The 16,795-nt window shown below is 38.3% G+C and overlaps 1 protein-coding gene across 2 annotated transcripts in view; it reads right to left on the bottom strand.

Annotated features, from left to right (window-relative positions):
• Positions 1-16,795, bottom strand: part of UBE4B (ubiquitination factor E4B) — a 40,018-nt gene that overhangs the window by 17,655 nt on the left and 5,568 nt on the right. The window contains exons 2-12 of one of the 2 annotated variants that reach the window (XM_083802385.1): positions 16,173-16,359; positions 12,063-12,198; positions 11,417-11,504; positions 9,599-9,743; positions 8,538-8,766; positions 7,674-8,084; positions 6,695-6,808; positions 3,049-3,190; positions 2,448-2,548; positions 1,551-1,665; positions 83-166 (exon numbers count right to left, since the gene is read on the bottom strand). In XM_083802385.1, coding sequence (XP_083658511.1) covers positions 83-166; positions 1,551-1,665; positions 2,448-2,548; positions 3,049-3,190; positions 6,695-6,808; positions 7,674-8,084; positions 8,538-8,766; positions 9,599-9,743; positions 11,417-11,504; positions 12,063-12,198; positions 16,173-16,359 — 1,752 coding nt within the window. The remainder of the gene's footprint in view (positions 1-82; positions 167-1,550; positions 1,666-2,447; positions 2,549-3,048; positions 3,191-6,694; positions 6,809-7,673; positions 8,085-8,537; positions 8,767-9,598; positions 9,744-11,416; positions 11,505-12,062; positions 12,199-16,172; positions 16,360-16,795) is intronic. The other variant, XM_083802384.1, reaches the window with a different exon arrangement.

The following is a 16,795-nucleotide window of genomic DNA, read 5'->3' as shown; positions in this document are numbered from 1 at the left end:
ACGTTATCTTGTATAGAATTTCCTTAAGTTATCAATAATCATGAAGGCAAAAAAAAAACTTGTAGTAACGTACAGCCCTTACCATAAGGGGGTACTTAAAATTGTCACTATCAAGGGAGCACTCTTTGGAAGCTAGAGCCAGGCCTTGTAAGATGGGGATAAAGATCTGTAAAAACAGAAATAGATTACTTTCTTCAAGAATAGGAAGCAATCAAATGACACAGCATGAAATGCCTGCTCATTCTTCAAATACTGCAAGTTACACTACAGAAAAATTAAGATCTTCTCTCCAAATTTCCTTCAGTTATGTCAGGGAACATTTCAATGCCTGAATGCACAAGAGTATCAATGCTAAAAAAAAAAACACAACAGCTTTCAGCCAATTGTTTTGCTCAAAGCTTTGAAATAAGATCCATAAAATGGCATTTTTTGTTACATGCTGAGAAAGTTATCTGGCCTGAATCTTCTCTGTAATCTGACGTAGCATAAATGATATATTGACTTCATGCCTGGGCATAACAGCTTACGCACACAAACTTCTTTCCAAGCACTTTTATGTATCTTGCCTGATCACTTTCTAACTTGTTTCTACTTTGCAAACTAAATAACCCCAGAAATATCTATATTTAGATGTAAAACTAATAGATACAAGCTGAATCTGAAAAACAGTAATGTTAGCATTCCAACAGAATCAGGTGTTATTCCATTAAGTTTTCTGCACGTGGAAACCACAAGGGGAAGCACACATTTCATACAAGATCACTGGAAACAGTGCTTGTGTACAAGTGTGTTTGTTAATCACACAAATGAGCACAAGTACTGTGGAGATCTCCAACAACTCGATAGCCAAGCTGGTATCAATTTATTTGCCTATACACTTGGGGAAATCATACAGCTTTAATTTTTACATGTCATGGAAGTAAGTTGTTTTTGTGCTGGTAAATTTTAAGTGTGGTAGGTGTAAAGATAATAAGCAGTCATCACAGACTGTTATGAAAGAGGAAGTGACATCTCAGTGAACTACTCTGACACACAGGATAAGCTAATGTTTTTCAGTCATCTCCTCCATAAAATATAAAGACTTCATGACCTAGGATTTGCAAGGCGTTCTTAGCACCTTAGATATAAGCTATTACAGTTGCAAAGAATAGTAAAAATAGCAAGATAGCAATCTTCTGTAATTATATACAGAACTGTAATTTTTTTTATATCTTAGATATACATTTTTAAGATATTTTGCAGAGAAACAGACGGATGGAAACAAAATCAATCCTGTAATGTAGATCGGTAATACAGACATATTCTGAGTAGCATACTTCAACATTTCATAAATGTGCGCTGCTTAAAACACATTTAATAAAGAGAATCACCAAATAAGTTGGTCGTCTTCACAAAACCATAAGCGAGTTACAAACTCCTTTTGTTTAACAGTTTGCTAGCCCTTGAAGTAATAGGTACAGAACTATGACATGCAGAATAAACTTTTGAAGAGATGCTCTCTTGGATATGGAAATCCTCCAATTTTTATTATTTTTTAACCTATGCCTTACCTGTTTGAACACCTCTTCATCCTGATAAGTTGTTCTCACCAATTCTTGGATGAAACCAAACGGGAGATTCCTACACAGCATATAGGGTACCAGCAAAGACTGCTGCTGCAATGACCTTTATTTATGTAAAAGAAATGCAAAACTATTGATTACTAGCAGAAAAAAAACACAGACATCACATTTAAGGATGTGCCAGAAAGTAGATCATCCATATGTAGACACCTGCTCTTTTCAGAAGTAACCAACCTTGCCTTCTCTAGTGTACTTGTGTAAAGATTATTCTCAAGCAGATGCTGCTGCCAACATCACACTTCAGTTTAATGAGTCTGGAAGAAAATAACGGCTTCTGTGTAGTAATTGGCTCTGCCTTCTACTCCTCTCTAATGAAAAGACCTTTTGTTAATCTCAGCTAGTGAAAGAACATTTTTTGTTGTTTTACCAGCATTAAGAAAAAAATTAACATTAGTCTGTGCTGAATTAATACAGTCATTACTTTTAACTGCTCCCGAAGTTTCTGCAAAAATATCTTTGTCTTATTACATATACAGAACTTATTCCAGTGTCAACACTGATTCACATAAAGACAAAACTAATCTCACAGCACAATGGATAAAAGGTACAGTTTGAAAGATAATCAAGTAGCTATCTATTTCACATCCCCCATTTAAACTGTTCCAATCAACCTGAACTGTTTTATATAAACACAATTTAAAAGCACCTAAATTGCTCTCCAACGTATTAATGGGAGTATTCAATAGCAAAAGAGTAAATTATTCTTCTGGCACATTAATGTATCCTGTTCCAAAAACTTAGCCTTTTTTTTTTTTAACCTAATCTTCAGAAGAAAATAAATCCCCAAACAGTCTAGCTTTCGTGATTAACATCAGCTGTATTTACCTTGGTTGCGTTAAGGATCCCTGTAGCACCAAAGCAGCATGTGAAATGCACTGTGATCGAATGTTGCTCAGTAACTGACTAACTGTCGGCTGGCTACACATCTGATAAAAAATAAGGTCATTTTAATACAAACTAAAAGTATTCAGATACAGAACAAGCAGACAATATGATAAACTTCTTAATTCATGTAGTATGAATGTAATATGCAAATTAAAATTTGCACTACTTCAGCTAAAAACTTACAGTTTATACTTAGAAAGTTGTGTTTTGTTTTGCTTTTTCACCTAGAAGCAAAGCTTACAGGAAAATACACAAACCTGGTTGGGAGCTGGTCTCATGAAAGTATGTTTCACATAGAACAAATGCCAAGTAAATGCAGAAGATCCAAAGAGGAAAGACAGCTTCTAATAGAGTGCTTATTTTAGAGATGTAAAGCATATACAAGATTCAGATATGATGATCTAACAAGTTAGAGAGTAAATTCTCTAAATCTGTTTCTACAAAGCCATCAAGAACGAACTACCCATTTCCACTAACTTTCCCCACTAAAGACTAAGAGTCTGCAACAGCGCTGACATGATTTCAGTCTGCTCAAATATACCTTTGGTGCTTTTCTCTCCTCTATTCCAACTCGGTCAAAACACTCAATGAGGTAGTTCAGCATCTCTGTCTCCTTACAACTTTCAATGGTGAAGTGGTCGTTGCAGGAATCAGAAACGCTTGAGCTGCCAGAGCCTCCCATACTTTAAAAACACACACACAAAAAGAAAAGAAACAGAGCATAAGGTGCAGTTCTTCACTCTTGCACAATCTAATAATTTATGAGCTCTTGACTTCTTCTGTCAATTCTCTGAAGACTCCGCTCCATCACACACGTGACCTTCTCAACAATTAATACCATTTCTGTGCCCTATATGAAGAGCTCTCCATTTAACAATTCGTCCGACACACACACAAAAAAAATCCCTCAGCTGTCCTGTAACGAGTGAAGAATTTGTTATCTTATTAAATAAGATATATTGGAGATGGCAATAAGGTGCAAGAAATTAATGGGAATCAGTAAATCGTTACTATACGGCAACACTGAAAATGAACAGCCTTTATGTTGTACTTGACATCAACACTCTTTGAACTCCTAAGACATCAAGACACTTCTATGCAATGATGCAACCTCCACACAGTTTCTGCAGAAATCCCTGTGTATATCACTCATGAAATTATAAATTTCACCAACTCTGTTAACACTAGCCAGCCCATGGAAAGCAAAAGTCTCCCACTACAAAGAAGAGACCCCAGATTATAGATGAGGGCTACAGGCAATCATGCTATATACTCTAAGGAAGGAGAAAAAACAAAACAGGAGGGAACACATCCAAGCAACTGTTTCTTTTGACATTTCCACATTAAAGATTATTTAATTTCATCTCAGTTCATTTTAATTCCCTTATAGTAAAATAGGCCATTTCATTAAGTAGCACAGCTACAGGGGGAGAAAAAAGAAAACACTGATATTGTAAACATGAAAACTAAACCCAAAGACAAAACTATGCTTGAGACAAGTGAGAAATTAAATAGGAGAACAGACCCCCAGACTCACAGCCCCAGATTTGTTATCTCAACAGAATTCTTCTCTATGTAACAGCTTAACAAAGCTAATTAAAAATGAAACCCTCATTTTACAGAAGGGAATCAAGATATATTCATCTTATGTAGATAAAATACAAAGAAAATAAATTGCAATCATGTGGATGGTCTATTCCTATTCCTCACTGAAGAAATCAATGTGCACAATCAGGGTGTATTTAAAAGGAAGATCAATTTAAAAGCCCAAAACCTTAAATTTAAAAATAAGAGTATTTTTCCTTAGATGCAGCTTTATAAAAATATGGTTAGAACTACAAACTGCATCAAAATTGGGATTTCCTACAAAACGTAAAATATTTTCTGCTTTACAAAACTAATAGGTAAGTTTTGCAGTCCAACCAATGAATTGCATAAAGGTTATTACTTGTGAAGTATCTAGTAGTTGAGCATCTGAAGAAACGTAACTTCCAGGAGCAGTCTCTTTTGCAGAGAGAATTTGTTTTCAGTTATTCAATTGAAACTAATGCACGTAAAATGTAGCTCTAATAAAATAGTACTAGGTGACCATGAAACCGTGCATCTGTTCTCTGTTGTCTCTTATATGATTTTATGGTTCTAAGGAACAATGTCCTGGTTCTATGATTCTAAGAGGCAATAGAACCTCTTGACTTCTCACATTCAGCTTAAAAATTACTCCTTTAAGAATATCTATTTATTTACAAAATTACTATTTCTGTAGTTACTCATTCTGGTAATGATTTCACTGCAGCAGTAACTGAAATTATTCCAATGCAGAGCTCATACATCCCCTACAAACATATTGAATGCCTTGGTATTTTCAGAATGCAGTTGCTGCGTAATTGTATAGTCACTGTGTTCATAATTTAACTAACATCTACTGCTGTAGAATGCCAGGACATAATATAGAAACCAAGATTCCAGATGCATAGCAACCTCAGGAATCCTTACCAAAGGCCATGCAACTCAATCCAATATTTACATTGAATTGCTAACAGCAAAAGAATTAAACAAAACAATAGTGAAAAACAATCCTAAATTCCATGTACATGTACACACACAAAGGCCTAAACCTCTGCTATCGAGTTCCCTCTCCGCAATTTAGACTGGTATGGAAAAGAGGAGAGGCAACTGGAAGGTCTTCTAGTTAACTGACTTACCAGTAGTGTCCCAACATACCACAGGAACAGTCATGGACAGAAATGCTAGTGGGGGGGTGGGAAAAAGATTTGTCTCATACCAAGTCTTTTAGGGCATTCCTTAATATCCCAAGATACTTCCTAAAGTCTGCACCTAGCCAGTTTTAAAAGGCTTGAGCAATTAGCCTTCCCTGACTTGCTGTAACTGAAATACTTCAAAAAGGATTGGCAGTCTGAAAAAATTCTTTTCATCACATTTGTTCAACAGGAAACATTTTTAAGCTGTCACTGGCTCTGTGTATTACAATAAGACAACGTGGCCAGCCATAAGGCACCTCCAAAGTACTATCAATAGTAATCAGAAACCTGAACAATCATAGAAAATGTTCAAAATACTAGCAAGACTATAGAAGTATCATTTTTCAGAAAGTCTTCCTAAAATATACGGTTTTGTATATCACATTTATTCCCTTTCTCCTGTTTGGGTTGATACAAGACAATTGAGCATTACTTTGGGAATTTTGGTGCATACGATGAAGCTGATGAATGTCAAATTTTAATGGGAAAAGAAAGAATCACCTGCGCCAACAGACAGAGAAAGAACACAAATCACTTGGATATGACAAACAACCTTGTAGGAGGGCTGCTCATTTTTTCACATCAAAAACTCACCCCTCATATGAAAACACTTCTGTACGTGCCAAGACCTTGCAGTATTACTCTGCAATGGGATGTAAAACTCGAGATCCTACCCCACATTCACATTTCCAAAAGCTTTTTTTTTTTCTCCTTGGCACATCCAGTGTTCTGTAGGTTGTGTTATTTTTGCACAACTACCTGGCTAGCCTCCAGACAACACTAATAACAATCCTCATTTTGCAGAGTGAAAGGTTTTTGCTATATGATTCCTAAGCCTGTTTCACAGAAAAATATTCTGCTCTTCCCTCCATTCTTGTCTGTTTCAGCTACATCAGCTTCTACTACCCACCACATCAAAACCTGTCAGTCCCCAGCGGGTCCAACTTTCAGGTGTGTTTTCTTTATAGGCTAGAGGAGAGATCCTCAGCTGCCAAACAGCAATGAATCTGAGACAAAACGATAGTGATTGCATCAACTGGCTATTTGCCACTGTATTTTAATATTTGTCCTAATTTTCCAACTTTTGATTAGGAAAACATCAACTGGTTTTAAAATTACAGCCATGGGTGAATAATATTCCTTCTCATAGTCAACGAGGAGTTCAACTCAAGCATCGTTTCAGAAACCATGCTCATTAAACTTAAAAGGCAGCATGATTAACATTTCCTTTATCTTAGTCATCTCTTCAAAAAAATAGCTGACTAACTAGCATTCATTATCCATGTTTATACACCATCTTAAGAACCATCCCAGTCAGCTGCTCGGCTTTACTCATTTCCCAAGTTACTCTGCAAAACACTTGACGCTGCACATACTGTTAGTGCCTAGGCAACCAGACATGCAGGTTACGTTCTCTTTCTCCAATACCTGGACCCAAACTGGACACAAGAAAAATCATCATCTTCATTTTCTTCATCACTACTGTCCTCAGACACATCAGAAACGGCAAGGAAGAGGAGGGAGAAAGGGTTGTCGTATATACTACCACAACAGAAATGAAAAAGGCCATCAGATATTTTTTTTAAGCCGAAAATAATACACAACTTTTCTTTGCAAGTCTGCCAAAAAACATCTTCTCTAAACATGCAGACAACGGATAACCCCACGTTAGTAAAAACCAAGACTACACTAACATGCTCCATGGCACTATTACAAGTTATTCATGTATCCAAACACCACACAGTCACAAACCAAAAATTTAACAATTTCGGAGACCTTATAAAGAATATGGCTGAAGTGGGAATATTTAGATATCGCTGAACAGTATTACAATTGTAAGCTACTGAGCTGTAAAGCAGTGGTTCCAAGACCTTGCCTTTCCATTTTTCCCCCCTGCAGGAAATGGGGATTCGAAGAGCAGCCAGGGAGAAAATGCAGCAGTACTTGGCCCAGCCTACAGAAACAGGCTAATCTGTAATTTAAATGTATGCACTAGGGAATCAAATCTAACACAGCCCAGCAAGTAACAGCTTTCATCAAATCGACTAAAGCCCTACTGAGAAAACTGCTTTCAAAGCAGGAGGTCTGCTTGGTTTACTATCCAGCAGTAGCAACTGAACAGAAAGCTAAGTTTAGCTGGGATGGATGTAAAAAGCAGAGAAAATCAAAACAATATTGCTACCTTTAAAGCAATAGCATACACCTCAAATGCTCACAGAAGCAGCTTTAACATTTTGGCAAAGACAGCTTGTTAGCAAGTCAATGTATTAGTGCAAACCGAAATACAGAAATCATCTCTGGGTGAGTAGGGTGAGCTCGGCACAAACATAAGTTCTTCCAAATTGCAAGATCATGCCACACCCTGCACTGCACACATGAAACGCACTCTTGTGCTCTTGTGAAATACCTAGAAGGAATCCTGTTCAGTAAAGACGAACGCCTGCGCGAGGTACTGGGTGAAGCAGTAAACAAAGGCGGACCCATTGTTGTGGGTCTCTGTCTGGATGCGGTGACTGGCATGGCTGGAGGGCTCGCAGCCATGACCGAAGGACTTGGTGAACTAGGTGGGATGGAAATATTCAAGGAACGCGGGACAGAAGAAGCTGAAAAGCCTCCAGAATGGGCAACAGTGTATGGCCGGTACCTCGGAGAGGAAGGCTGCATCCAAGAAGGGCTTGTTGCTGTCAGGTGAGAGCTGACAGTAATGGAAGGCACAGAGGTGGTGGCAACTGAACTGGCTGGTGGGGTAAGAGATGAACCAGTCATTGGTACATAGCTTGTGAAATTGGTAGTAGGAGCTGGACTAGTCCCATAGAGACTAAACCAGTTACAGGGGAAAAAGAAAAAACAAAAAAGCAATGATTTAGGATATGAAGAAAAAGGGTAAAGAAGATAAAATGAGCAGCAGATGCCCTTTCCCTTCTGTTGACTCTTCAGCTATAGCTCTGCAGCTCACACACATTAGTCCTTTTTATTAATGTTGAATAAAACTATGTCACAATCTACACGTTAAGAGCCACAGCCTTTGCTGATGTATGTTAGGAATACTTCTTGGATGAAATGACCTACATGGCTTTAATCTGTCAAATATGTTTCTAGCCACAGCAATGCAACAAAAAAGGGTGAGACTGCAGGGAGACATTCACATGAAAAAGAATGAAGAACTTTTAATATCTATTCTATTTATGGTTCTTGGGACATTTCTATGCCTCTCTAAGTCTACCAATCAATATTAAAGTGAAATCAATATTCAGTTATAATCAGAAGTCACCTGGATAATGAACTGGAACCAAAGGAGCCCACATTACAGAACATAGGGCTGGTTCCTGGGTTGGAGCCTGTGTTTAAAATTAGGCTTCTGTCAGGAGACCGGGCAGTTGCAGCAATTGGCTGTGATGTAGCTGTCAGACTGGCAAATGGGTTTTCATCCCTTGACTGGGTGGACATCATCAGCACTTCCATCAAAATCTGCCCGATCAAGTCTTTAAAATCTGAAAACACTGTAAAGAACAAAAGAGATTTAGTACCCTCATCTACTGTCTTCAACTACACATTATTCAGAGATTTCAACTAAAAAGGACAGTAATTTACGCGTGAAAACAGAGCTGCTCTTGGCAAAAGCAACTAACGAAATTTACATTTATAAATATGCCAACTACGGTTCGGTCTATATTAGCTAGCTTCTGAAATTACAACTACACAAGAATACGACTGTCATAGGAAGTGCCGAAGATCATACGTGACCTAATGCTGTTACTACTCATTAATACAGTTGCCTTGTCCATCCCTCTCACATACTCCCACCCTGACGCTGCATGGGAAAAGGTATGTCATAAAACAAAGAAAAACAGCACAAAACACCATCTACACATGCCTACATATAAAAACAAGTTTCATTCTGGCCATATCTTACAGCTGACAAAATATGAATTGTATAAAATAATCAGAAATTGTTAGCTTATCAAATGAACTGCTAAATTTCTATATATATCAATAGGTTATCTTGAATCATAACTAAGCCAGTAAAAGTTTTCTGAAAAAAATTCAACAGCATAACAGTATCAGCATAGTAGTCTCCCAACAGAAGAAATAACTAGCAAGATCATAGCAATTGACTACAAGAACTATGACCAAGCTGTCCCATGTTTCTTCCTGGGAATTCCATTTCCTGGTACGACTGCTGACTGCACATGCACTTTCCTCCTACCCTTGAAATCAAACAAAGACTGCAAGTAGGTGGCTCACAGCAAAAATACAAAAAGCTAAAGATAAGGGGAGGAAATATGCCACTCAACTGAAACCACCTCTAACAATAACAGCTTGGATTCCTACCTTCTTTAGGGTTCTGCTTAAACTGGGCAGAGAGGGAATTCAGGAATATAACATCTCTGTCTCGGTCCTTCCAAGAGACTCTGAAGATCTTACAGACCAGCTGTAAAGCTTGCTCCTCAGATACTTCAGACCCAGACAGAGGTTCCTTGGTTAGAGGGGAGAAAAGAAGTTAACTTATTTACATTAATTACAACCGTACTGGTCAAGTCACAATTTTATCAGATGTAGGTCTTTTTTAAATAGCTTCAGACTAACTCTCAATGGAAGATTTGGCATATTTATGAAGGAATGCAGATATCTGTCAGTTTAGAGAAAAAAGGAAAGATGAAGCAGAACAGATGTAGCAGAAACACACTAAACCAGCAGGAAGCAAATTTCCCAAGCACATTAGAAAACGGTATAATAAGAAGGCTGATAACCAGACAAGAAAACGTTTTGCTCATAAGTGAGGACCACACTGCCTATTCACTTACTCATTTGGAGACACCACAAAGTTAAGAGGAATTGAGCCAAGTGTGCAAACCTTCACTTGACTCTCCGCTGAGCCCCCCCTTTCAAGACTGTCCTTGATTCCAAGCTATTTATTTCACAGCAGCACAATGCAAGCTGTCCAGCTGCCCTGTTTGCAGCTAGGAATTGACTGGAAAGGATTCTGCAGCAGGGTTATTGCTAGATGGCTTTAAGCCAGGCTTTTACCAACTGAGCTTATTACTGACAGTGCAGGAATAAACAAAGGCATCTAATGAGCACTGCAAGAATTGTAGAAAATTCTCTCCACCAAGCTCATGTCCCATTTCTTTGTGGTTTTATTTCACAAGGGCCTTAAAACCCAATGACAAAGAGGACTATCTCAAAAGTGAATTAAGGCTTTGTACATGCTTTCTTCCTTTTTCTATTTTAAATGATTTTACCTCCTGTGTAATCCTTGATAGCTAAATATTCTTATTTACTTTCATATAATATCATTAAGAACAAAATCTTATTACATAGCATTATTTCAGCTTACATAACATTTGAAGTGGCACTTAGTCGACTTCTAAAAGCTACACATAATCTGCAACATATTCTTCAAAAGTATCTTAAAAAGTGTTTCTTCTTAATATTGCATATTAAAAAAAGTAGACCTGGACAATAATAGGTCACTTTGTAGGATACATAACAAAGTATTTTCCTTCAGAGCTTTCAGAAATCATTCATAATCCTATTTCTGAGAAAATCCAAACGCAGCTTAGAGGTTTGGAGGTTGTTTCTTTTTTTCTTCAGGCAAATTTCAATGAGGAACAGTGAAGAAGTTTTTCACAGGTGACATCTGAAAGCTAGTTCCATCCTCTCAAACAAAGTGTTCAAAACAGGGAGACAGCTGAACTTTCTGCGAGCTAATGTTCTGCATCAGTCCTCCGTCCTAAACCCCTTGCTCCTGTTTCAATTCCACTATTTGGGACACTTACCTGCACGCGGTTCTATTAAGAAAGTTTCTCCAAAAAACAATGTTGTCCATTTTGAGAAAGAAGAAAACACCTGGCAAACATCATTAATATTACAGATGGCAAAGCTGTAGCCACGTAAGGTTATACCAGTAAGAGAAAACTTAGCAGTAGAAAAAAAGGCAGAATTTATCAAGTCTGAGGTGAAGTCTTCATAAAATAAACAAAGTTTTACATAAGAGAAGCACATGCTACATTGAAAAAAAATGAAAAACCAACACTGCTAACTGCAAATTGCATGATTTGAACAGGTATGCCATGAAATCCTGAAGCTTGATGTTGCAATAACCTACATATGTAGTATGGAAGAGAACAGCCAACATAATAGGCTAACCTTATCTGTCAGACTCCTCTTCTCTCTGCGATCATTCTCATCAACCTCCATGTTTTCAATTCCTGAATCCACATCTACCTGGGACATGCTGTAAGTGGAAATAAGAGGAAAAAGTCCATTAACTTGCAGAAAGCCACAGACAGTCCTCTGTATGATGCTGACCAAAGGAACATCACCTTAAGCAGCCAAGAAAGAGCCAATGCAACAGCAGTAGACGTGCACAAACAGCAATTAAAAGTCACTAGTTGATGAACGCTTCTCATGTTACATTTATTTTGAATTCAAGAAACACAATATTAAATTTCTTCAGCAGGCAATACAAACCACATTGCTATCACACTCCATAATCTTTTCTTTTTTAAATAGAATAGTTGAATCATCCCCAACAGACATGCTCATCATTTAATGCCTGAGATGATGCTTTGTCTTTTATCATTTTAGGTAAGGAATTACCGTCAAAGACAGACTAGAAAAAGCATTACAATGGTCTAAACAGTGTGTCATGTTTAAGCATTTAAACCTACTGTATTAACATGGCTGGAAGTGAGAAATAGCAGAATATTTTCCTGTGTAAGTGGTTTTGATGATTAGCACAGTGCGACATTTTCTGGCTTATACAAACTGCTTTCTTTATTATTATTTTTACCTTTTCTCACAGGAGACACTATCAATATCCATGCTCTGAGACCGAGAGAGAGATTGAGATTGTGTTTCAAGGCTGTTAGATGGAGAACTGCTGAGTGAACTCACTCCTTCGCTGCTCTGGCTTCGGTGGGCTACTCCTAAAGAAAAGGCACCACCAAGATTACTACTACGGAGATGAGAAGGCACTACACAATTACTTGGATGGAAAGGGAGAGGAAATACTGTTCTTCAGTACAACTGTTAAGCATTCTTAGTAATGTATTAGGAAATAAACGCTAATAATAATCACATTTGACTAAAGATAATGACACTTTCTACCTCCCTTTGCAGCAGCAATATAGTAATGCTTACCTGCATTATAACACAGAACAGAATTAAATTTGCATCCATGAGTGCTCAGAGACTCACTCCCGTAACAGAAAGTACTGGCAAACTGTCTGGACTTAAAATCTGATATGGTCTAGCTAAGTGAATGATGTCAGGCTTGAGGAATACTTAAACCTGACTTCATCACAGTTAATGAATTAGCATGGACTTATAACAATGTTAAAAAAAAAACAACAATAACTTTTCACTCATGTGCATCCTTCTTTTTCCAGCCTCATCAGGTGAGAAGTGAACATCAAATCCATATACTAAAACACAACATACATGGAACACAAAGGTGGCCACTGAAGAGCAAGTCTGCTTTTAGTCGGATTTTGAAACAGGGGTTAATTTAAAAAAATCCATGCAGATGTTAAAAATGAAGTTAAAAAAATCCAGCTAGTTTAAAAGAACATCATTGAAACAGTTTGCTGAAGAACAACTGGATATTCAGCATGGGAAGTAGGAAAAGTTGCTTCATTGTACCACTCTGAAACTCCTGTTCCACTTCCCTGTGCACAAAAACAGTTTATATTTAACTCCTCCTTATTTAAGTTGGAAATTAGTCAGTATCCAGAAAACACAGAGATCTTCATATAAAAAGTGGAACAAAGCATGAGGTCAAATTAATTTGCACTGGTATTCAGAAAAGAATTGAACCAGCAGATTATCCAAACAGCCACCTTCTGTAGCTGAAGACACCTAAGATCATCTTGCTAGAATGCGTAAGTAACTTGTGCCCACCACAAAATACTCTGACTTACAATTTTACTCCATTTTGTCCAAAGCTTCTATGTTTTGCTTAGTATCTTTCAGGCTCTAACTGGGTATTATCACTCATTCACAAACAACATTCTGGACTACTTTTGTTTTTCCCCTATGAAAGGAGAAGATCCTTCAAGAAAGTTACATTTTGCTTAAGCACCTATTTACCCATGTTCATGTCTACAAAAGATTTCACCCAGGAAGCAGGAAAATGTCAAGGAAAGCTGTCCATTTAGAACTGGCGTTTTTATTTCCTCCAGCCCCGGGACTGCAGGGATGGCTATTACAGCTCTGACACTGCAAGCCCTTACAGAAGGCTCAGACCCAAACCCCAGCACAGTCTCTGCCCCAAACCCAAGGATACAGAAACACCCAACGCGGCCTCTGAACTAAGTTGCTCAGGTCAGTCAGGTTAAATCTATATAAAGGCAACTTTCAAAAGCAGAACTTCAATGATGCAGTTTCCCCACAGGTAGCACCTAGCAGAAACACTATCCATGGCAGGGGAAGGCTGGCTTCAGGAGGGTATTCCAGCACGTCTCTGATTCAAGATATCCCAGCGACAGCCTGGTTCTCTTTCAGTACATCAGTTATAAAGACGCAGTCTTGCTTGAGTCACTCCAAGGCACAATCCTTCCGCCTCCTCCTTCTTCCCAACTCGGTGGAGAAGTGGACTAGAGCAAACACGGCTTATCACGGTGAAGAGCACACTGTCCTACATTCTCTTGGGGTCTTTCTCCCACCCTCTTTCTGCCAGGTAAATGTACTTTAGCCACTGTACTGCAGCAGTCACTAACCAGCCTCTTTAAGCACAACAGCATGCAGGGACTTGTAAAAGTTCCGAAGACCACACACCCAGTACGCGTGGCTGTCCATGATACACTATTTTTAGGCTCTCCAAAATATTTTTGAAGTGCATACAAAATAAATGATCACACTTTCCTTGAAACCAATGTATGAGTCTGATCTCATCCTGACATGCAACTCCTTACAAAAACAGATGCTTACAAGGACATTATTCTGACGGGGCTGCTTTCTGTACATCCAAATGAATTTAAATCCTCTGCAGTCATTTCAGTCCACTGCTGCAAAGGAACTCCTGCAAACCACACAGCGTTAGCCGAGTCCTCGTTTATGCTAAACAAATACAGCAGATAATCCGTTGTCAAGACTTTTTCGTGATTTATTCCCCAATTTAACCATATCCCTTATCCTGATGAAAAAAATCAAGCCTTATTAAATTGCTGCTATGACTGGCACTCTAGGAAGCAAACACTGGACTGACTAGATACCTTCTGTTGCTGGTGATCAGTCTAGTCCGTGTATTTAGCAACCGTCCAGTGCAGATGGATGAACTCGTTAAAAAAAAGTCTCTAAGGTCTTAACCGTAAGACCACTTTAAACCACAACAAACCTGTCTGCCAATGTATGAACATTTCTACCCTCAGGTAAGTGTTTCCACATGTCCTGTTCTGTTGGCATTCGTGTTTATACAGTTGTGCAGTCACATGGATCAGGACTTCATCTGTTTAAAAACTAGACATTAATTTTTTTGTGGGTTAGTTTCCACCTGGATTAAGTCCACAATCCACCTCACCACAGAGTTGCTACTGACAGCAGAGGGAGAGGCAGAGAGAAACACTCCTTTCACCAAGGGCCAGACCTAAGAGGGATTAAAATAGTCATGTAACCACAGGCTGAGTGAACGCAGCAAGTGAACTCTGCACTATTCGTAAAATAAATAAGTGAAATAAAAGACACCTTTGCTTCTGGGTTGCTGTGTATAATCATGAGGACAATATGCAGTGTTAAATTCCAACTGCAACGAGCTTTGCTCAGGAAATGCTTTTGGTAGCTTTTCTCTGGCCTGCCCTGGATAAAAGGCAACAAACTAAGCAGAAAGCAGTGCCTTCCAGATATCTCACAGCAGCACTGTAAATAATTCATTTACAAGCTACCAGAAGACTAGACATCTCAATTTATTGTTCTTGCCAAAGCAAAAAACATAACATTTCAGGAAGCAAATATATTAGGATTTCTGCATGCTCACCAAGGATCATCAGAAAATTATTTCTATCAAATTATTAGAAACCATATTGAAAACCTGCTTAAAACAATCTTGACATATTTCTTGTGAGATTGGTGTGTTTTGTGTTAAGAGGGTCACAAAACCAAACAAGTTTGCAGATGAGAACACCTTATTGCAGAAACATGCCAATTTGTTTTGATTTCCAGGATATACAATTGTAAATCCAAATATGTTAGGTCAAAAGCGGCATTATATATGAGAATACAGTCTTGACCTCTCTACAGAGACTCTCCCAACTTTCCGTGCTTTCTACATTGTCTGACTTTAATAGATCAAGAACTATTCATATGTTCTAATAGCCATTTATAAATATGCTACTTGTACCCACTGCAGTAAAAACTGGAACTGTCAGAACCTATAGTTTTTCAAAAACATTGAAAAGTAACACAAACGAGAAAGTAAATAATTTATTCTTACATTGATAATGCAAAGTCACAGCCTACTACGTTTTATTACGCCAAACACTAGTAATTAAAAATCAGAAATGAACTTGGGACTCATTGTTAAAACGTATGTAGGAGCCAAACATTAAAAACTGTGTCGCAAGACTGGAACGCTTTTTTCATTTCTTGTTGGTAGACTGGCATTCTTTCTGTAATATTCCTCAGCTTAAAACTGTATTACAAACTTCAGCAATCTTCAGTAAGATTTTAAATACCATCGTTAGTTTACTGATACCTGGAAAAGAATTGTATCTAACCATTTATTTTTTGGAAAATGAAAACCGAAGTACCTTCAGTCACTATTTTAGAACGTTTCTTTCTGAAAATTATTTTTAGTAACAGCAGAAAGAATGCCAACAACAGCATTCATGCTTTCAACATAAGGAGTCGCATAAAAACCTTCAGCAGACGTGTAGTAACAACTGCTGTCACTCAGACATCAACCTACCTGATGCACCAATTGGAGAGGTAGCTGGGGTCATGCTATGGACATTTAGGCCTAGACTATGGGATGGCCCCGGGGCTGGTGCTACTGCAGGTGGTCCAGGCGGGGTCTCTCTCTGCGGTGACGTAAGGGGTGTAGTCGGCTGGGAAGATGGTCCGCCTGCCAACCGAGCAAGGCGCCTTCGACGGATCTGCACAAAGGAAATCAAACAACACAAATGCACAAATTCATTTGCATGTGCATACACACGTACGTACACCCCACTATCTCCCCCTCTGCGCCTCCCACACGATATGGGTATTTATTCCTGCAACACTGCAAACAGGGCGGCTTTACCTGATAACCTGCCACCTGTAGCTGAGTCTTATTGCCATTCTTTGCTCTGTGTGACAATATTAAAGTACCTCTGATGTTTATTTTGAACGTATGTATTTGCTGCCTTGGAAAACCATCTGCACTGAGAATTTGTCCTTCAAACAGTTGTGTAAGACAAGTTTAACATTTACTATTCGGCTATTTCAAAACCCCTAACACACCTCCTGCTTTATTTTGGCATTTGATTAAACAAACGGCATTAATCTGATAAAAAGGATAATATGAATGTGACCTTTGCCTTAATTTCACAC

The sequence above is a fragment of the Anser anser genome, assembly GCF_964211835.1.
Source record: "Anser anser genome assembly, chromosome: 17".
NCBI classification, from domain to species: domain Eukaryota; kingdom Metazoa; phylum Chordata; class Aves; order Anseriformes; family Anatidae; genus Anser; species Anser anser.
Note: the sequence above shows the minus strand (reverse complement) of the source record. Positions and strands in the feature narration are given on the sequence as shown.